At 44.4% G+C, this 22,920-nt stretch overlaps 1 protein-coding gene across 2 annotated transcripts in view; it reads right to left on the bottom strand.

The window, feature by feature from the left end:
- The window catches only part of LOC106576423 (muscarinic acetylcholine receptor M2), a 75,562-nt gene that overhangs the window by 1,746 nt on the left and 50,896 nt on the right, over positions 1-22,920 (bottom strand). For both annotated transcript variants that reach the window (XM_014153600.2, XM_045699970.1), the window contains one exon: positions 1-2,335. This exon is cut by the window's left edge and continues 1,746 nt beyond it. In XM_014153600.2, the coding sequence (XP_014009075.1) occupies positions 754-2,271 (1,518 nt within the window). In that variant the 5' untranslated portion in view covers positions 2,272-2,335 and the 3' untranslated portion in view covers positions 1-753. The remainder of the gene's footprint in view (positions 2,336-22,920) is intronic.

Here is a 22,920-nt window from a genome sequence, read left to right as displayed (position 1 = left end):
GTCCATCCCTAGAGATAGGAGGGCTCCCAGCCATGTTACTCAGTCGTATATGAACATGCCAGAGAGGCAGTTTAGACAAGCTGCTCTGCTTTGTGTGCCGCCAACACAGAGTGCCACCGGCATACAGATAACAGTTTGTAGTATGTACTGTATGTCCTTGTGCTGTCTTTACTGGCGGACATCTCCACTGAAACTGTGTGATGGATCATTCTGTCACGCTCAGACAGATGCACGCACACACACACGCACACAAACATTTACATTTGGCGTATACATTGATATATACAGGTTTCTTTTTTTTACACTGAATTTCAAACGGGAAGTTTGTGAATTCAGTCAGCCCTATTTTCCCTTAGAATTCGTCTTGTGCTGTGCAGAGCTCTCTATCCAACTGTCCTTTTCATGTTCGGTCTATTTGTTCTTCTGGCTGTGCGCTTCTTTGTAAGTCTTATGTCTCAACAGTTGCATCACAAATCTCATTCATCAGAGCCAAACCCAACATGGCTGCAGGATACAAGTTCTCTTATGAGCCGTAGAGTAAAAACAAAGGAAAGGGACCACATCATAAACCTCTCTCTCTCTCTCTCTCTCTCTCTCTCTCTCTCTCTTTCTCTCTCTCTCTCTCTCTCTCTCTCTCTCTCTCTCTCTCTCTCTCTCTCTCTCTCTCTCTCTCTCTCTCTCTCTCTCTCTCTCTCTCTCTCTCTCTCTCTCTCACACACACACACACACACACACGCACACTCGCATCCATATTCATCTAGCTGACCTAATGTTTTTGTATTGGCAGAGGAGGAGATGTTTGAATGTCTTTTTGAAAGTGACATTGCAGAGGGCATAGCAGGCGGGGTTGATGGTGCTGTTGATGTAGCACAGCCAGTAGCCGATAGTCCAGACCGTGCTGGGGATGCAGCTGGAGCAGAAGGTGTTGATGAGCACCATGACATTGTAAGGTGTCCAGGTGGCCACAAAGGCCACCAGGATGGCCATGATGGTACGGGTCACCTTCTTCTCCCGAGATGGTGGTGCTTTCTTCTTCTTGGGCGGCTGCTTGGTCATCTTCACGATTTTCCGCGCCACGTGGTTCTGCTTCTTCGTGGCGGGGACGATCTCCACCGTGGCGTTGGAGGGCGTGTAGCAGTCCCCCTTGGGAGAACTGGTCTTAATCTTGATGCAGGTGAGTTTGGAGCCGCCTGCCTTGGCCCGGTGGCGGGTTGGCTGCTGAACGAGCTCGGCGTTGCAGTTTGCTCTGGATGGCACCGCTTCTTCTTCTTTGTGGTTGGACGCAGCTGCACTGCCAGATGTTGAGTCGTTGGAGCTCTCTTTCTCCTCTCCGTGGGCACAGTTCTCCCTATCCCCGTCCTCCCCCTCCATCTCCCCCTCTCCACCTGTGGTGGACGGGCCCTTGCCGTTCTGCAGTTTACCTTCGTGCTGGTTGGCCACGTCATCTGTGGCTTGGGTCGTGCCCTGCTCTGTGTCCTCTGCTGTCAGGTTGTTGTTGATGGGTTTGGCAGTACTACTGCCCCTTGCCTGCTCGTGGGACAGGGCCTCTGGGTTGGGCCCTGACGGCTTCCTGGTCTCTTTCTTCACACGGCTTTTACTGGCTATAGAGATCTGTATGTAGAGAATGACCATGATGATAACGGGTAGGTAGAAGGCTGCGATGGCCGTGCCGAAGGTGACTGCTGCATTAGAGAAGAACTGAATGTAACACTCCCTCTCAGGCACTGTCCGCCCGCCCACGATGAACTGCCAGAAAAGGATGGCCGGGGCCCACAGAATGAAGGACAGGACCCAGGCAGCAGCAATCATCATCCCTGCCATCTTGGTGGTCCTTTTGACAGGGTAGCTGAGGGGCTTTGTGACACAGAAGTATCTGTCAAAGCTGATGATGAGTAGGTTCATGACAGATGCGTTACTCACGACATAGTCCAAGGCTAGCCACAGATCACACACCACAGGCCCTAAGGGCCAGTAGCCAATCACTATGTATACTGTGTACAAGTTCATGGAACACAGCCCGATGATTAGGTCAGCACATGCAAGGCTGAATAAAAAGTAGTTGTTGACAGTCTGTAGGTTCCTATTGACCTTAATGGAAAGCATGACCAGGATATTTCCAATAACAGTGACCAGGCTGAGGGACCCAGCCACCAATACAATGAACACCACCTCCACAGTCTTGTATGGGCTTTCGGGTTCAATGACAGGCCCTGCGTCAGTGCCTTCTGAGGCATTCCAGTAGGTGAAGTTGGTGACATTGAACATCTCCATTGCATCTGGTCTTGGGGATGTTCTTCTATTCAGTTGGAGTTCAGGCTTTGAATCGCCTTTGCATCTATGGAGGGAAACAGAGGAAAACAATGGATTAGATAATTAACGAGCCTACATGCATCCATCAAAATTCTAATTTGGGGAAAGTACTGAAAAGTAGGGCTACTTCCACACATATAACATCATTAACATGTATCTTTATTTAATAATAATGAATGTGTGCGACAAGGAGATTAGCGGAGATGTGCTAGGAAAACAAAGTTGTTTACAAACAACGACGAGGACTTATGAGATTGTCAAGTTAAAACAAGACAGTGGTATTCTGCTGGTGGTATGCTGCTGTTGAAAACAGGCCTGGAAAACATAAACTATTGTAGCCTATATGGGAGGAGATACTTTTAACAGGACAACGAGACAACCAGAAGTTGGAGAGTCTTAACATAAGAAAGCAACACCGCAAAGGGGATGTATTTCCTCTAGTTTTTTCCAAAAAACTATTGAATTGACAGACCAAAACATTTTTCTCTTGTGTTGTGTTAGGTTATCCTACATGCAATGAAATCTATTACTGGTAGGCGGTGATTCAGTGTAGGCCTAACAGGGCCATGCGGACCTAGCAGGAGCTCCCCTCATCTACAGCAGCAATACACTCGCTCACTAGGCTGTTCCTTCCACCATTTCACTTGATGTTTTCACCCTGTACCTGATGAGCTACGTGTGTTTCAGGCAGGTAAGAGCTGGTAGTATTATATCCAGCTCTGATTGGGGATTGGCTCTGCAGCTCAAAGAAAAGACAAATTGATCCATGTGTTTTCAGGCCACTAGTATTTTACCTTGTTTCGTGGCCTGTAGTCTATCCTGTTAGCCTGCCTCAGACCAAGCTACCAGTCTCACGGTGAAGTGTTTGGAGGGAACATGCTCTCAGAGGGAGGCTCTGCACGTTTGCTACACCTCTGACAGTTTAATAATGGTTTAATAATGGCGATCTCATTTGGTGTACAGCATCTTGTCTCTGAGTAATTTGTCACTTTGAGTAGTTGTTTTGTGATACTGGATGGTTCAGGGACCTGTTTGACTGTCACCATGCACAATTGGTTGATGTGAATGGGACTTAATGAGGAGGTATTGGCTGACAGCTCACTAACTGACACTGAACAACTCCTTCTATCTTAGGTCCTGCTTTTAGGCTTGTGCCCCTTTAACAGTTGAACACAGCCTCTGAATAACTAGCGATACAGTAATTTACTTATCTGCTCTGACAGAAATCCCTAATCATTGCATTAGGCACAGAGCCAAGCTAGACTAATCCCCATCAAATGTTTAAGTCCACCTATTTATATGTTAAAACATCCAACAATACAAACAGGACACACTTGTGGCTCACTAGAGAGAAATGGATTAGAGAAAGGAAGTGGTTGATTCAGTGAGGATAGACTGAGGATGGGGGAGTCAGAAGGTCCCTCGGCACATCTTTGTCCACCTCCAGCTAACATAAGCCTCGTCCCGCACCTGAAATCTCTGCCATAACAGCCAAAGCTTTGCCCTTCCCGAATCAAACAGAGACAGTCACAAATCCCATCTCTGTAGAACCATGGCACATAAATGTTGCTTAAGGGCCTCTAGAGAAAGTCTTCTTCTAAATGTCTCCTCACCTTGTCATGGTGACATCACCCTGCTGAAGACATTGCATTCACCCTCTAGGGAGCCCAGCCAGTCAGTATTTGACATTTCCCTTGAGAGGATGGGACACAGATGCCTCATGCCCGATCCGGGGCTACAGTCTGGCTGCTCATTTGACTAAATGGGTAACACTTTATTTGTAGATGCTCTATCAGTAACATTTCAACTAACTATCTACTAACCCTAACCTTAGCCCTAACCCTAACCGTAACCTTTATCCTAACCTTAAACTTAAACTTAAGCCTTACCTTAACCCTTATTCTAAACCTAACCTTAACCCTAACCCTGACCTTAGCAAGCAGTTGCTTATCAACAGATCATTTGTTGATAGTATGACCATCTGTAAAGTATCCGGACTATCCAAATCAAATGTGACCTAGATGGTGTTCAACAAGTACTATTTATTTTCTCTCTAAAAGGTAGGGGTCAAAATCATTGACACCCCTCCTTATAAATAAAGTAGTCAAAAGTTTAGTTTTTCGTCCCATGTTCATAGCACGTAATGACTACATCAACCTTGTGACCATAAACTTGTTGGATGCCTTTGCAATTTGTTTTGGTTGTATTTCAGATTATTTTGTGCCCAATGGAAATGAATGGTAAATAATGTATTGTGTCATGTTGGATGCTACCATGATTACGGATAATCCTGTGAATAATAATGAGTGAGAAAGTTACAGAGTGTCCCCCTTGAGCTTAATGAGCTGGCCTAGGTTATCCCTGCTTCAGGCCTATTACCCACGGGCATTGTCCTTTCAGCCCAGTCCCGATCCCAGCAACCCACTGATACCAGTGGCGTAGAGCTCGGCGGCCGACAGCTGGAGTGGAAGAAACCTTTTTACTAAAAACCACTCAGTCGGGTGTCCAGCTCAGGGGTAGGGCGACCTAGGGTTCATCAGGCTTTCCCAGGACTATAAGACCAGGGAAACTATAAGACCAGGGGAACTATAAGACCAGGGAAACTATAAGACAAGGGAAACTATAAGTCCAGGGAAACTATAAGTCCAGGGAAACTATAAGGCCAGGGAAACTATAAGACCAGGGAAACTATAAGACAAGGGAAACTATAAGGCCAGGGAAACTATAAGTCCAGGGAAACTATAAGGCCAGGGAAACTATAAGTCCAGGGAAACTATAAGTCCAGGGAAACTATAAGACCAGGGAAACTATAAGACAAGGGAAACTATAAGGCCAGGGAAACTATAAGGCCAGGGAAACTATAAGTCCAGGGAAACTATAAGACCAGGGAAACTATAAGACCATGGAAACTATAAGACCAGGGAAACTAGAGTGGTGAGTATACTTTCTCCGCTTGGCAAGTGTTATTATTAAATATATATTTTGTTTTACACCTACGGGTGCGTGTCACAAACCCTTCACCTGTGGACCTGGAGTTACTAAATGGTATAGTCACCGTGTCATGCCTTACTCCCACGAGACTAAATGGTATAGTCACCGTGTCATGCCTTACTCCCACGAGACTAAATGGTATAGTCACCGTGTCATGCCTTACTCCCACGAGACTAAATGGTATAGTCACCGTGTCATGCCTTACTCCCACGAGACTAAATGGTATAGTCACTGTGTCATGCCTTACTCCCACGAGACTAAATGGTATAGTCACCGTGTCATGCCTTACTCCCACGAGACTAAATGGTATAGTCACTGTGTCATGCCTTACTCCCACGAGACTAAATGGTATAGTCACCGTGTCATGCCTTACTCCCACGAGACTAAATGGTATAGTCACTGTGTCATGCCTTACTCCCACGAGACTAAATGGTATAGTCACCGTGTCATGCCTTACTCCCACGAGACTAAATGGTATAGTCACCGTGTCATGCCTTAGTCCCACGAGACTAAATGGTATCGTCACCGTGTCATGCCTTAGTCCCACGAGACTAAATGGTATAGTCACCGTGTCATGCCTTACTCCCACGAGACTAAATGGTATAGTCACTGTGTCATGCCTTACTCCCACGAGACTAAATGGTATAGTCACTGTGTCATGCCTTACTCCCACAAGACTAAATGGTATAGTCACCGTGTCATGCCTTAGCCTAACATCCTAGACATTGCTATACACATCCCAAGCATGGACCCACACGATAACAAAGAGAGGAATTCCTCTGTTTTATTTCTGTCAGTGGCCCCGCAAGAGGAAATCCACTCCCAATCAGTCTACTTGTCCTAGGGTATCCAACCCAATCCTGTTCCTCCTAAAGAAACACACTAATTATATGACTCTACCCATGTGGGTAAAAGAACGGAGGCTTACATCTAACTGATGTCTTAGAAGAATTCAGAAAAAGGCTCCGACCCCAACAACAGTGTTCCCGAAAAGTGAAAAAAACAACAACAGTAAATCATTTGGCAAAAAAAATCCCCAAAAAGAGAGAGGTCCAAAAAATAGGCTCTGAAACAAAGAAAGCAGACCTCTTCTAATCTGCAAAGACTTATATATTCAAGCCTCCCTTACACACTCCTCCCCACAAACCGGTTACATCAAATTCATACAATACTGTCATTTCCCCTCATTCAATCACTCCCTTAAACTGGTAACATCTGGTCCATAATGGACTCTCCAAACCACCCGTCCTCGTTGTTATTGTCTTCTTCCAGAAGGATGTCAAATAAGGGGGTTAGTGGAAGTTCACGTTTCACTGCACCCCCCCCCCGTTCTGGTAATTCCCCCGACTCCACTTTTGGGTGAAGGTGCTGACGATGGAAGTAAGCCTGCTGATGCTGCAATCCCTGGCTGACCGCGGACGGAGCTGCTCAGCCCTCTCCTTCCTGTTTTTCAGATTTTCACGATGAATTCCCGCCTTTATGGCCTCTTGCTCCCTCCGACCCAGAATTAGCTGTAGCTCAGCAGGAGTGAGAGTTACATCCAGCCCCCGAGTCACGACACATGCTCACCTCTCACCATTACCAATAACAGGGGAGGTTAGTATGTCTTGGGGGGAATGATCTTTGACCCTGTGTAACTTTCTCACTCATCATTATTCGCGATTCATTTCTCCATTGTTTTCAGCATACAATATAGCTCAGTATTTGAATTCTTTATTTTATATAGTCTTTATTGCTCATCTTTATCAAGGGTGTCAATCATTTCTGAACTCACTCTATATCCCTCAGCGATTGAGTGCTGAGACACAAAACGTGACAGGGAGATAATGGTGCCATTACAGCCTGTGAGGTGAATAATGACATCTCCCCTGCAGTCGTTGACTTTGTTTTCTATTGCCCTGTCATGTACACTGTTTTCTCTTTGGCTAAAACATATTTTTTAATGTTAGATTATCTTCTGAATATATCTATATTTGTATTGCCATCCTGTGATTTCTGGTGTAGTCCCATCTCCCATGTCATTGATTTCCACTGTCCCCATTTCCCCATGTTTAGTATGTTTTTAAAAAACGGCACGGAGAGTCAGTTGTCACTGTGGGGTGGATGTGTGAATACATGAGTTGAGTATTGTTCCACCATTGGACTTAGCTGGTCCTGGAGCTGGATCACTAGAGCTGAAAATTGTCTGTGCCCTTTGGGAGGCATGTTGGGCCAACTTCTCCCTTTTTCTGCATTGATGTGGGTACCCTTCCCTTTCTCTTTACTGTCTAACAAGTCAGATCACCAGTATGCAAAACGAAAAGAAAATGTTTCTTCCGAAATCTAATAAATCAAACTGATCGTTTTAACCAAAATGTTTTTTTTAGGTATACTTTCCAGATCACATTCGTTAGATTCACAAGCGATATTTTGACTTCACCTATGTCTTGGGAGACACACAAACATAATTTAATCTTGATTCTGTATAAAACATGCAAGGGAATGTGATTACAGGGGAATGGGTTATTTAGCTGCACTTAATATGATGCATTATGCTGACTCCCCAGGGTACAGATTCTCATTCCCATCTCTGAGCACTGATTGAAGGTAAAGCCCAGGGCAGTTACCCCCTGTTTCAGATGATTAGATGCGTTTTTATTGCCTGCTCTCCATGGGAATACACAGGGTTAAGGCCTTTGTTTACTGCGCTGTTTGTGGCAAGGCATGCCTGGAATACACAGGCCTGCACCACAGCAGAAAAAAACATTTGGGATAGTAAAACGTTTTCAGTGTACACTTAAAGGACTAAAATCAGATATAAAGTATGTACAAAAACAGATCATGAGAACTAACAATCTCCTAAATTAAAGTCAAGGAGAACCCCATTCATTTTGTTATAATGTTTGAGTCACTCAGCATAAGAACATGACAGAAGCTGTGGCAAAATGTATAGAATTGCAGGAAATAAGCTTTAAAACATGTCTCTGCGGCCAAGAGGACGGCGTCAAAAATGTTCGCTCAGAGACATCACCATTGGTCACACCCACTACCACGCCCCCCCCACGATAAATAACGTTCAACACTCCTCTCAGTGGTATTACATGGGTCTGTTCCAGGAAGAACATATCAGGTTAGTTACTAATGCTGCTGAGCTTAAGGGCAGGCTGATTCCAGTGCAGTTAATCGTGGGGAAATAAATGCTTATATTGAATGTCTGCAGTTCTATCTAAAGTGGTTGTCTTAGGATCAAAGTTGTCTTTTAGTGGAAAGAATGTCAGAATCAGACTACATGTTGCTCAAATCACCAATGTGTACACACACACCTGAAAATGTTATTTTGTGAAAATCAGTCAAAACGACATTTAGACTGTACTGGGGGCATTGTGTCCGTGCCCTATTGTCTGTACAAACCCATTTGAATGAAAATGTTTTTGAATTGTTTACAGATGAAAAGTTGATCTTTCATCTCAGCTGAGCTATGGATTTTCAACTGCCGCTGTGAGGTTGACCACCCGGTTAGGTAAATATTGGCGTGTTAAGTGTGTGTTAAGTGCATGCAAAATGGGAGATGGTATTGAATAAACCCATACATCAATAAACTGTCAGCATGTTATGTTTGTGATTCCTATAGGCTATTGGAGCATTGTGGTGTTAGTCATTGGAAGTTTAATGGTTGTGATCTTGTCGAATTGGTGGATGCCATCGTAGAAAATGTAATCGGAAATTAAAAAGACATTTGTGAATGCGTTCCTGAAGATTATAATCTTCAATCACTGGATTACGTCTACTTTATGTAGTCTATTCGATACGGTGAGCGTTCATTTCCTTTAAGTTTTCCTTGTAGTATCAAACCAAGTGTAATCAGAATGTGAGCCACAGGACCTTTCCCTTGTTTCTTGACAGCAGCCTGGAGAAACCTATACATTTGAACCCAGAGCGTGATCCGCTTCTCATGGGATGTTTTGGCCTTTATATACCTCCCATAGAAAGATGTGTCTCGGATATTGCAAGCAGCTTGGGAGGCAGGCATGCAGTCATCAAATTAAATCAAATTAGATTTTTCACATGCGCCGAATATAACAGGGAGAGGTTGTTGAGGGAGAGGTTGTTGTCCTGGCACCACACTGCCAGGTCTCTGACCTCCTCCCTATAGGCTGTCTCATCGTTGTCTGATCATTGATCAGGTCTACCCTATGTTGTGTGATGCCTTTAGTGAGAGGTCTAATGCTTGAATATTTAATCATTTCTGCCCTCCAAATTCATATTCCTTATATAAATAGGCCCTTTTAATTTTGTCTGGCTTGCCATTCCAAATAAAATGGAATATTTTTGGTTCATATATTTTAAAAAGCAGGTCACTGGGTGTAGGCAAAACCATAAGCAAATAGGTAAACTGTGACATGACTAAAGAGTTAATCAGGGTGATTTTTCAAAAAATAGACAGGTATTTTCCATTCCATGGTAGCAAGATCTTAACTATTTTTGCTAACTTTCTATGAAAATGTATTGGAGTGAGATCCTTTCCTTCTTTTGGGATTTGTATACCGAGTATGTCCACATCTCCGTCAGACCATTTAATTGGTAAACTACACGGTAATGTAAAATTAGCATTTTTTTAGTTATCCAATACGTAATATAGTAATATATCATAATTTGGTTTTAATCCAGAGAGGATAGGAAAAATATCTAGATCCTCTATGAGGCCGTGGAGAGATTCTAATTGTGGTTTTAAAACAAAACATGAACCATCAGCGTACAATGACAAGTTCGTTTTTAAGCCACGGATTTCTAATCCCTTAATATTATAGTTTGATCTAATTTCAACAGCTAACATTACGATGGCAATAATAAATAGATATGCCGATAGTGGACAACCTTGTTTTATTCTCTAGATAGTTTAAAACTTTCTGAGATGTAGCCATTATTTATTATTTTAGGGTTACTATACATAACGTTAACCCATTTTATAAGAGATTCCCCAAAATGGAAATATTCTAGGCATTTACATATAAACTCGTCGTACTTTATCAAAAGCCTTTTCAAAATCAGCTATGAAAACCAGGCCTGGTGTCCCCAATATTTCATAGTATTCTATTGTTTCCAGGACTTGTCTTATATTATCTCCAATGTATCGTCCATGTAAAAAACCTGTCTGATTAGGATGAATAATATCTGACAATACTTTTTTAATTCTATGCGCCAAGCATTTTGCTAGGATTTGTGCATCACAACACTGAAGTGTAAGAGGTCTCCAATGTTTTAAATGGACTGGATCTTTATAGATACCACTTGGGTCCTGTTTCAATAATAACACCCTGTCGTTCTCTGCTAACATCAAGGCGGTGACCCGATCCTGTAGGTTCATGCTCTACAACATTCGTAGAGTACGACCCTGCCTTACACAGGAAGCGGCGCAGGTCCTAATCCAGGCACTTGTCGTCTCCCGTCTGGATTACTGCAACTCGCTGTTGGCTGGGCTCCCTGCCTGTGCCATTAAACCCCTACAACTCATCCAGAACGCCGCATCCCGTCTGGTGTTCAACCTTCCCAAGTTCTCTCACGTCACCCCGCTCCTCCGGACACTCCACTGGCTTCCAGTTGAAGCTCTCATCTGCTACAAGACCATGGTGCTTGCCTACGGAGCTGTGAGGGGAACGGCACCTCCGTACCTTCAGGCTCTGATCAGTCCCTACACCCAAAGAAGGGCACTGCGTTCATCCACCTCTGGCCTGCTCGCCTCCCTACCTCTGCGGAAGCACAGTTCCCGCTCAGCCCAGTGAAAACTGTTCGCTGCTCTGGCACCCCAATGGTGAAACAAGCTCCCTTACGACGCCAGGACAGCGGAGTCAATCACCACCTTCCGGAGACACCTGAAACCCCACCTCTTTAAGGAATACCTGGGATAGGATAAAGTAATCCTTCTAACCCCCCCCAAAAAAAGATATAGATGTACTATTTATTGTAAAGTGGTTGTTCCACTGGATATCATAAGGTATAAGGCCTTATACAGCTCGCTGAGTGCCGTCTTAGTGTCAGCATCGGTTTGTGGTGGTAAATAGACGGCTACGAATAATATAGATGAGAACACTCTTGGTAGATAGTGTGGTCTACAGCTTATCATGAATTATTCTAACTCAGGCAAGCAATACCTCGAGACTTCTTTAATATTTAACATTGCGCACCAGCAGTTATTGACAAATAGACACACACCCCCGCCCCTCGTCTCACCAGACGTAGCTGCTCTGTTCTGCCGATGCACGGAGAAGCCAGCCAGCTCTGTATTATCAGTGGTGTCGTTCAACCACGTCTCGGTGAAACATAAGATTTTACAGTTTTGAATGTCCCGTTGGTAGGACAGTCTTAATCGTAGATCGTCCAGTTTGTTTTCCAATGATTGCACGTCGGCCAATAATACGGAGGGAAGTGGTGGTTTACCTACTCATCGACAAATTCTTACAAGGCACCCCGCCCTCCTCCCTCTTTTCCTCCATCTTTCTTTAAGCTGATGACGGAGATTTGGGCCTTGTCTTGACAAAGCAGTATATTCTTTACGAGGTGAGTAATCACTGTTCTGATATCCAGAAGCTCTTTTCGGTCATAAGAGACGGTAGTAGCAACATTATGTAGAAAATTAGTTACAAACAATATGAAAAAAACTACAAAAAAGCATAGTTGTTTAGGAGCCCGTAGAATGGCAGCCATCCCCTCCGACGCCATGTTTCCTCAGCATGGAAATGTCTGAGCAGGTGTGACAAAGCATACAGGTGCCGCTGAAGTGGCAGAGTAGACACAAAGCGCGAGGGGTTAATGGAGAGTTGACAAGCAGTAAATTACATTCAAGCCTGTGGAAAAACACTCTGGGGTGTGCAAACAATGTCTGCTGTCCTCTCCAGAGAACACTGATGGGTCATGTGGCACTGTACGTGTGTAGAAGATGGAAGTGTGTTTGTGCGCATATTTTTTAGTGTCTGTGTTTGTGTGTGTGTGTGTGTGTGTGTGTGTGTGTGTGTGTGTGTGTGTGTGTGTGTGTGTGCGTGCGCATATGTTTGGGTGTGTGTGTGTGTGTGTGTGTGTGTGTGTGTGTGTGTGTGTGTGTGTGTGTGTGTGTGTGTGTGTGTGTGTGTGTGTGTGTGTGTGTGTGCGCATATGTTTGTGTGTGTGTGTGTGTGTGTGTGTGTGTGTGTGTGTGTGTGTGTGTGTGTGTGTGTGCGCTTATGTTTGGGTGTCTGTGTGTGTGTGTGTGTGTGTGTGTGTGTGTGTGTGTGTGTGTGTGTGTGTGTGTGTGTGTGTGTGTGTGTGTGTGTGTGTGTGTGTGTGTGTGTGTGTGTGTTGTGTGTGTGTGTGCGCATATGTTTGGGTGTCTGTGTGTGTGTGTGTGTGTGTGTGTGTGTGTGTGTGTGTGTGTGTGTGTGTGTGTGTGTGTGTGCGCATATGTTTGGGTGTCTGTGTGTGTGTGTGTGTGTGTGTGTGTGTGTGTGTGTGTGTGTGTGTGTGTGTGTGTGTGTGTGTGTGTGTGTGTGTGTGTGTTGTGCATGAAGAGCAGAGTAACCTTGATCCTCCCAGATAGAATGTGACACCTCCTCATCAGCTTGGGTCAGTCCCCACTGTGAGGGTTAACCGAATCATAAAAACACCTCTGCTCTCCCTCCATTGCTTCCATTGCTTTAGATCACGTGTCAAACTCATTCCACAGAGGGCCGAGTGTCTGTGGGTTTTCGCTTCTCCCTTGTACTTGATTGATGAATTAAGGTCACCTATTAGTACGGAACACACCTCACCTGGTTGTCTAGGTCTTCATTGAAAGGAAAGAACAAAAACCAGCAGACACTAGGCTCTCCATGGGTTGAGTTTGACCCCCTGCTTTAGTTGAACCCTCTCTACTCCTTAGAAGACGAAGAGCCCACAACCTGACCTTTACATGCCACTTCCTAGAAATTACATTCATCCTGATTTACCACAAATGATACTTCCCCTATACCAGGTCTGTCAGTTTAAGGTGCCCTCTATTCCGCTCCCCTGTCTGCACGGCTCTCGGAGAATGCACATAGATTTGCCTATTGATATTCTGGCTAGTTTTCTACAGCAGTCTCCAACGCCATCTGTGAAAAATGGCAGTGTCATGTACGACCTCTGTCGTCATGTCAGACCACACAATCAATAGGCTGTGCTGATTTACAGCACTAGAGGAGGAGCTCTTTATACAGGAACAACTTAGCAAATGCCACAAAATAGATCTTGGACAATGTAATTCAAAGGTTCAAGTCATAGGTCATTCCTGAAGATGAAGCATTAGCTAACTATAGGACTAACTATAGGACTAACTAACGTAGTCCTTCCTAACCCAGTTATGCAAATCACCACAGTATGACAGTATGAATATGCAAAGTTGTTTTTGTCAGATGAAGGGCAAGAGAAATATAACCTATTCCCTTAGCCTACTTTCACTTGGTAACAGTTTCTGAGCCAGGTCAAATACTGCACAATGATTTGGCAAAATGCTATGGAAAACCAAGATGCACGCAGCCCAAATTCTAATGCCAAAAAAAGTCCTCAAGCAGATTAGTCAATTTCCTCCTGTCACATTGAGTGTCCCCGTGTGGCTGCCGCCACTTGACAAACACAATCACGCTACTTACCCAAATGCTACCAATATTGCCTTTCACACATTACTGCATTCATAATTTACCTGCAACTGAAAAACACTGGACGTATGTTTCCTGTGTTAGATGAGCAGTAATTAGCAGTCTTTCCATTCTTTGTTTATTGGTGAAGTTCGGTGCATTTTCAGTACTCTTGCGATCCTATAAAATCTATACTAGATACCATGTTTTTGTGATTAGGACAACCATTGTTCATGCACTGAAAGAATGCAGACCTGTACAAACAGGGATACTTAAGTCAAATTAGGCCTATGCTCAGACTTCATAACACAGCAAGACTTCTGACACGGCAGAAAGTAAGAGTTATTATCTCTAGTTAAATCTTGTTTTGGCTCATCCTCTGTGGAAAATGTCCCAGGTGTCATTGTTGGCAGAAAGATGTGCCATTTTTTCCACTGGGATACAAGGACAGTAGTGGCACCCCTGAAATAGCTCATTATCGACAGGTAGGCATATTAACGCCAACATCTGGCAGCCAGGTCATCACTCTGCTGGAGTGCCGGAGGCGACAACTGCCGGGACAGGCATCATGTTTGGGAGGGGGTAATGGCATGGAAAGAATGTGCACAATGGTAACTGTCAGTGGTACACATTGATGGGCTAACACTCTAAAAACAGACACTTTCCATCAGCTTGTCACCATATTTGCAGTATTCTTCCCGGCGGTGCTAATGACTGGCAAAAAAACTGATATTAGTTGTTGAATCGAAAGATATGCAAATCCTGCTGTGGTATTTAGCAAGATGTAGTGCTGGGTTCAGCATCATTGGAGAAGACCGAGGTATCCTGGAAAACAGAACCACTACAGTGTTGTGCTTGGCTGAGGCTACGGTCATGAAACCCATTACACTTGGTAGTGTGACATGGCCGCTGTCATCAGCTGAGGGTATCTCTCAGGTACTACGCTCCCGTAGAGAATGACAATATATCCCGTTTCATTTTTTATACTGCAGGGGGACTCTCTTGCTGTCCACAGCAATCCATACTATGCATCGCAATGAGCGGGCATGCCGCTGGCTCATTGTGGTTTTCACACGGTGCCGCACCGCCTCTCCACTCTCTGTCTCATGGGTGTTTGTGGCTCAGTAGTCGTATCACGTTGCAGAAATAACCCATTGGCCTTAACCTGCGCTGAGGCCTCCTCTATAAAGCTTGGTTCCACTACACCATGTTCTACTGTGAAGGTCCAGAGCCAGCTGTCTCACGGGTACAGGGAGAGGAACAGGTGTCTGGATCTTTTACAGATGCTGGGAACAAACTTGGAGCAACATGGAAATAGGGAATTAATGGAAACAATTTGGTCCAGTAATTCGATTATGGAAATGAATCACACCTGGTGTGAAGGAGCACATCCTCCTATCTGATGAACAAAGTCTTCATTGCTTATGAATAGAGCAATCTACAGTACACTATATATACACAAGTATGTGGACACCCCTTCAAATTAGGGGATTCGCCTATTTCAGCCACACCCTTTGCTGAAAGGTGTAATTGAGCACACAGCAATGTAATCTCCATAGACAAACATTGGCAGTAGAATGGCCTTACTGAAGAGTTCAGTGACTTTCAACGTGGCACCGTCATAAGATGCCACCTTTCCTACAAGTCACTTCTTCAAATTTCTGCCCTGTTCCAGTGAAGGGAAATCTTAACGCTACAGCATACAATGACATTCTAGATGATTCTGTGCTTCCAATCTTTGTGGCAACAGTTTGGAGAAGGCCCTTTCTTGTTTAACATGACAATGCCCCTGTGCACAAAGCGACGTCCATACAGAAATGGTTTGTTGAGATTGGTGTGGAAGAACTTGACTGGCCTGCACAGAGCCCTGACCTTAACCCATCAAACACCTTTGGGATGAATTGGAACGCTGACTGCGAGCCAGGCCTAATTGCCAAACATCAGTGCCCGACCTCACTAATGCTCCTGTGACTGAATGGAAGCAAGTCCCCGCAGACAATGTGGAAAGCCTTCCCAGAAGAGTGGAGGCTGTTATAACAGCAAAGGGGGACCAACCACATATTAATGGCCATGATTTTGGAACGATATGTTCGATGAGCAGGTGTCCACATACTTTTGGTCATGTAGTGTACGTAAGGACTTTGGAATGTGGTGATTTGGCAAAATGAAGGTGGGAACAAAAACGTTATTTATATTGGTCGCTGAATATTGATAATACTGGTATGATATCGTTAGTATGGTGGTTTTGAGGATCTATAACGACTCTAGTCTCATTCTGTGCATTGCCTTTTCACTACATTAACAGAGTTCATCTCTTTCTCTCTCTCTCTCTCTCTGAATGTGTTACATTGAGGACATCAATTGACTTTGGGTAATGAGCCCTTATTGTACGAGTGCAGTCAGTTGTTGTACAGTGCATGGTTCAGTCTCATAATGTGTGGAATGTGGAGGACTCAATGCACTATCCACTTTCTGGGAGCGACAAGGACAAGAGATATGCATTCAGGTCAAGATGGAATGTTTCCTTTAGTAGATTAAGGCCATTCGAAATGCCTCGTCTGAGTAGTTTTACTCTCAGCACCAAAATACCAAAGTCATGACTCATGGAGTACTTTAGGGTTTATGCCAGTATGAACAGCCAGGACATCTCGGTGATTGGATGAGTCAAGTGAATTGCACACCGGATTCAGCATGGTACTAAGGGGACAGTTTTTCCTAGAATGTGTTATTAGATGTTAACTTGCTGGTAAGTACTATGATTTAACTGTCATACAGCACAAGCTGAGTCCTCTCACGCATACAGTGCATTCGGAAAGTATTCAGACTTTTAAAAAAAAGTACGTTACAGCCTTATTCTAAAATTGATTAAATAAATGTTTTTCTTCATCAATCTACACACAATACCCCATAATGGCAAAGTGAAAACATGTTTTTAAAAACAGAAATAACTTATTTACATAAGTATTCAGACCCTTTGCTATGAGACTCGAAATTGAGCTCAGGTGCATCCTATTTCCATTGATCCTCCTTGAGATGTTTCTACAACTTGATTGTAGAAACATGATTGTAGATTTGGAAAGGCACACACACCTGTCTATATAAGGTCCCACAATTGACGGTGCATGTCAGAGCAAAAACCAAGCCATGAGGTTGAAGGAATTGTCCGTAGAGCTCAGAGACAGGATTGTGTCGAGGCACACATTTCTGCAGCATTGAAGGTCCCCAAGAACACATTCTTAAATGGAAGAGGTTTGGAACCACCAAGACCCTTCCTAGTGCTGGTCACCAGCCAAACTGAGCAATTGGGGAAGAAGGGTCTCATTCACAGAGTTGACCAAGAACCAGATGGAGCTCTGTGGATAACCTTCCAGAAGGGCAACCATCTCTGCAGCCCTCCACCAAAGGCACCTAAAGGACTCTCAGACCATGAAACCAAGATTGAACTCTTTGGCCTGAATGCCAAGCGTCACATCTGGAGGATCTTGGCACTATGTCTACGGTGAAGCAGGGTGGTGGCAGCATCATGTTGTGGGGATGTTTTTCAGTGACAGGGACTGGGAGACTAGTCAGGCTTGAGGGAAAGATGAATGGACCAAAATACAGAGAGATCCTTGATAGAAACCTGCTCCAGAGCACTCAAGACCTCAGACTGGGCGAAGGTTCATCATCCAACAGGACAACGACCTTAAGCACACAGCTAAGACAACACAGGAGTGGCTTCGGGACAAGTCTCTGAATGTCCTTGAGTAGCCCAGCCAGACCGCGGACTTGAATCCAATCTAACATCTCTGGAGAGACCTGAAAATAGCTGTGCAGCAACGCTCCCCATCCAACCTGACAGAGCTTGAGAATTCTGCAGAGAAGAACGGGGAGAAACTCCCGAAATACTGTTGTGCCAAGCTTGTAACATCATACCCAAAAGACTCGAGGCTGTAATCACTGCCAAAGGTGCTTCAAGAAAGTACTGAGATAAGGTTCTCAATTGTTATGTAAATGTGATATTTCAGTTTTTATGTTTAATACATTTGCAAAAATGTCTGAAAACCAGTTTGTGTGTAGATTGATGAGGGGAAAAAAAACAATTTAATCAATTTTAGAATAAGGCTGAAACGTAACAAAATGTGGGAAAAGTCAAGGGATCTGAATACTTTTTGAATGCACTGTACCTAATCAGTATAATGGAGTTTATCCTACTTCAATCACAAATGGAATCTTAGCCTTGTAAACTGTATAGAGTAACAGCAATAATTTAAATTCACACCATAGATATAATAAAGCATTAATACTTTTTTTTCAAATATAGACTTCCTCTTTAAAGAGAACACAGGACGTCTGTGTTATTCTCCTTGCCATGATGTCGCTCTCACTCCTTCTGTGTGAATCAGCGTGGCTGTCCACTCAATCTTAATTGCCCTGTATAGTGTTCTGCCAGCATCGCCGTCACCACGCTCCTGTCCTCTCCCCGTCCCCCCTCTGTGTCCTGCTTGTGATGTATTGCTCCTGCACTCTCTGTAGATGGAAAGCTCTGCTGCTCATTAAGATGGAGGAAGATAGCAGGAGTGGAAGGAAAGGCAGACGAAAGGAAGGAGATAAAACATGGGCCTGTTGGATTTGTTCCACTTCATTGTTTTCGTATTTTCAGCCTCTTCCTCTCCCTTTCTCCTTTGACGCAGAGCTTGACGACAAAGCCAAGCTTCATCGTCTTTGAGCAGGTTGTTCCATTCACCTGTATGTTCTTGCCTGCTTTCCTGGCTGCTCACGTTTGCACAGGTCAGATAGAATAGATGTATAACACATAGGAATAGCTCTAGGGAAAATGTGCTATAGTAAAAGGGAATAACTATAACCATACTACCCTGTTCACATTACTTGGCAGTTTTTCAGCAGGGTCAAGTTGTCTCTCAACCGCACTTTTTGAACTGTAGCTTGACTCATTTTCTTACGGCCAGGAACAATCCAGGACACACACTTGCAACCTGTCTAGCTTCCTGACAGAGGGTTGTGGGAATTGCGGTTTAAGAATCATTGATGTATGAAGGTTTTCTGTGGTCATTGACCTGCAGTAGAATCTGTCTAACACTTGTAAAGAGACAACTTCAACTGTGTCAGATAAGGGAGGAACAAAATGTGCAACATGCCAGACAAGTGGGCGACAACATTCCCTTGCAGTAATCTCCAGCCCAAAGCCCTGTGGGGTGTGATGTGTGACTGGAAATGAAACAGGCTGAAGGATGCTAATCCATGGAATACAACCTTGATCCAAGCATCAGATTCCCAATGCACAGCAATCACAGACACTAAGACTTTGAGAGGCGATGTCAGGACAGGTGGGAGCAGAGAGGGTGATCGTGACAGAAATCACTTAGGTAGGTCTTATCTCTGCTTCATTTTACTGTCATTACCTCTCATTCCCCTCCCAATGCAAAAGCCTCAGTATAGATTAATACATGACAGGTTGTATATAACCCGACCACGCATGCTGCTATTAGCACAGAGTCAAAAAGAAGATGGAATTCACACGGTACCTCAGAGCCCGCTAATGGGATTTCTCGCATTGTCTGCTCTCCTGACCTTTAACATTGCATAGAGTGTTATTCAGCTTCCATCAGTCACTCAACATTGCTTATTGTTTATTACTTTTGCTGTATTGGACCCAACATTATGACACTTTAGACAACGGTTAAATATTTTCACCAATATCAGGTATTCTTGATCAAGTCCTCTCAAAAAGATGCTTATGAATGTCCTAATACTCTACCCATTGACAATGTCAGAACACCTCTCAAAATTTCTAAACAAAAAACCTCCAATTAGCTCTCAGTCTCGAAAGCCCCGCTATATTCACTGCTCAAAAAAATAAAGGGAACACTAAAATAACACATCCTAGATCTGAATGAATGAAATAATCTTATTAAATACTTTTTTCTTTACATAGTTGAATGTGCTGACAACAAAATCACACAAAAATAATCAATGGAAATCCAATTTATCAACCAATGGAGGTCTGGATTTGGAGTCACACTCAAAATTAAAGTGGAAAACCACACTACAGGCTGATCCAACTTTGATGTAATGTCCTTAAAACAAGTCAAAATGAGGCTCAGTAGTGTGTGTGGCCTCAACGTGCCTGTATGACCTCCCTACAACGCCTGGGCATGCTCCTGATGAGGTGGCGGATGGTGTCCTGAGGTATCTCCTCCCAGACCTGGACTAAAGCATCCGCCAACTCCTGGACAGTCTGTGGTGCAACGTGGCGTTGGTGGATGGAGCGAGACATGATGTCCCAGATGTGCTCAATTGGATTCAGGTCTGGGGAACGGGCGGGCCAGTCCATAGCATCAATGCCTTCCTCTTGCAGGAACTGCTGACACACTCCAGCCACATGAGGTCTAGCATTGTCTTGCATTAGGAGGAACCCAGGGCCAACCGCACCAGCATATGGTCTCACAAGGGGTCTGAGGATCTAATCTCGGTACCTAATGGCAGTCAGGCTACCTCTGGCGAGCACATGGAGGGCTGTGCGGCCCCCCAAAGAAATGCCACCCCACACCATGACTGACCCACCGCCAAACCGGTCATGCTGGAGGATGTTGCAGGCAGCAGAACGTTCTCCACGGCGTCTCCAGACTCTGTCACGTCTGTCACATGTGCTCAGTGTGAACCTGCTTTCATCTGTGAAGAGTACAGGGCGCCAGTGGCGAATTTGCCAATCTTGGTGTTCTCTGGCAAATGCCAAACGTCCTGCACGGTGTTGGGCTGTAAGCACAACCCCCACCTGTGGACGTCGGGCCCTCATACCACCCTCATGGAGTCTGTTTCTGACCGTTTGAGTAGACACATGCACATTTGTGGCCTGCTGCAGGTCATTTTGCAGGGCTCTGGCAGTGCTCCTCCTGCTCCTCCTTGCACAAAGGCGGAGGTAGCGGTCCTGCTACTGGGTTGTTGCCTTCCTACGGCCTCCTCCACGTCTCCTGATGTACTGGCCTGTCTCCTGGTAGCGCCTCCATGCTCTGGACACTACGCTGACAGACACAGCAAACCTTCTTGCCACAGCTCGCATTGATGTGCCATCCTGGATGAGCTGCACTACCTGAGCCACTTGTGTGAGTTGTAGACTCCGTCTCATGCTACCACTAGAGTGAAAGCACCGCCAGCATTCAAAAGTGACCAAAACATCAGCCAGGAAGCATAGGAACTGAGAAGTGGTCTGTGGTTGCCACCTGCAGAACCACTCCTTTATTGGGGGTGTCTTGCTAATTGCCTATAATTTCCACCTGTTGTCTATTCCATTTGCACAACAGCATGTGAAATTTATTGTCAATCAGTGTTGCTTCCTAAGTGGACAGTTTGATTTCACAGAAGTGTGATTGACTTGGAGTTACATTGTGTTGTTTAAGTGTTCCCTTTATTTTTTTGAGCAGTATATTTCACCGGCACTGTCATAAATTAGTCATGCTGTATATTAAACACTTCAGTTTCCCACTTTTCTCTCAACTCTTTGCATTACAGAGAGGAATGCAGGAATAACTGTCCAAAACGGTTACTGCTTTGTTAAATGATGTTCGCAGAGTTTACTAATAGTGACTGATTTCTTAGACAATGATCACGTGAAGCCAGAACAAAATCAGCCTTATTAATTTGGAATGTGGATGCAACAAGAACTTATGATGCAGCGCTTTGGCAATTTGAAGACACAAGGTCTCAGCTGCAAAGTTAGCCCCCCTCAGCTCTCTTGCTCTCTCTTCTCCTCGGCTGCAGAATTGAATTCCCCAGGCTTCTGATGGACAGCACAACTCATAATCTCCAGAGCCACCAGGTTTCCGGACTTTGGCACGTAGAACCCCACTCTCATGCCCCTTGAGACACAGCTAATTGGGTTTGCGGATTGGTAGGAGCCAAGACAGTGCACCCAACACAGCATCTCGTCAAAACTCGAGCCCAGAGCCAATCAAAAATCAAGGCCCAGCAGCTAAAGCATTCATTACAGCACTGACTCTGATGAAGGTTATTTTTGTTTGTCAATGTGCTGACTTTGTCAGGGGACTCGGCCCAAAGGAAACTTGCTGTCAAATCTGATTCTGTTAATGGGTGATGTCAGTTCTGAGTTAATGTGGCCTCTGGCCAGAAATGCCTTGAAAAGGCCAATTCTTTGACCTGGATAGTTCTGCACTTCTGACTGCAACCCTGTTTCATCGACACCATTTCTTCAGAATAGAGAAGAACTCTACTCTGAAAGAGCACATCTAACTTCCAATTTGCACACAGCAGGTAACAGGATTACCACTTGCAAACCTTGTGAGTTATTCAACAGAACCAAAATTAGCTCAATGTTACTGTTTCTTCATTTGAACAGACTTATTCAGCTCCTAGATGTTTGCTCTACTTCAGTTGATTCATACAAACTTCGTCCTGGTTTGCATCTAGCTTTGGGGTGTACTAGCAGCACCTTTCCTGAATGCCCTGACAGTCTTGCATGTGTACAGCAGGCATGGCATGAAATCTCCATGAGAATTCACACGTGATCCTTTCACTACCTACTATGCCAACAGCCTGAGGTTTCACCAGGAGGGTTAGAGACAGGAAGCTAAGACATACAGGTGACAATTCAGTGAGGAAACACAGGTCGTGTCGCTACACATCATGTCAACCTGTCCACATTCATTCATGTGTAGATGTATGCACCAGCTACCAGTAGTTCCATTGTTCTGGGCTTTCCATCCCCAGTCATCATGCTAATTGCAGACTGATTGAAGGTATCCTATTTGCGCAATGATAATTGATTTGTTTAAAAAAAATTTACCTTACTCTGAGCTAATGACTGCTGTGTGAATTACCAGTCTTGCTTTTTGAGTTTATGCAGAACAAAGCATACATCGCAACAGCAGAAATCAAATGCTGATTAAAGTCCTACTAGGACTTGTATGTTATGTCAAATTAACTAAGAAAGAGCATAGAGCTGCAATCAGACATTACGTTTTAGGGGGCCTCAGGAAATGCCGGCAAGGAATGTCTCTCTTCT

Source organism: Salmo salar, chromosome ssa17, assembly GCF_905237065.1.
Source record: "Salmo salar chromosome ssa17, Ssal_v3.1, whole genome shotgun sequence".
NCBI classification, from domain to species: Eukaryota; Metazoa; Chordata; class Actinopteri; order Salmoniformes; family Salmonidae; genus Salmo; species Salmo salar.
The sequence above is the reverse complement of the archived record's forward strand: the minus strand, read 5'-3'. Positions and strand labels throughout refer to the sequence as shown.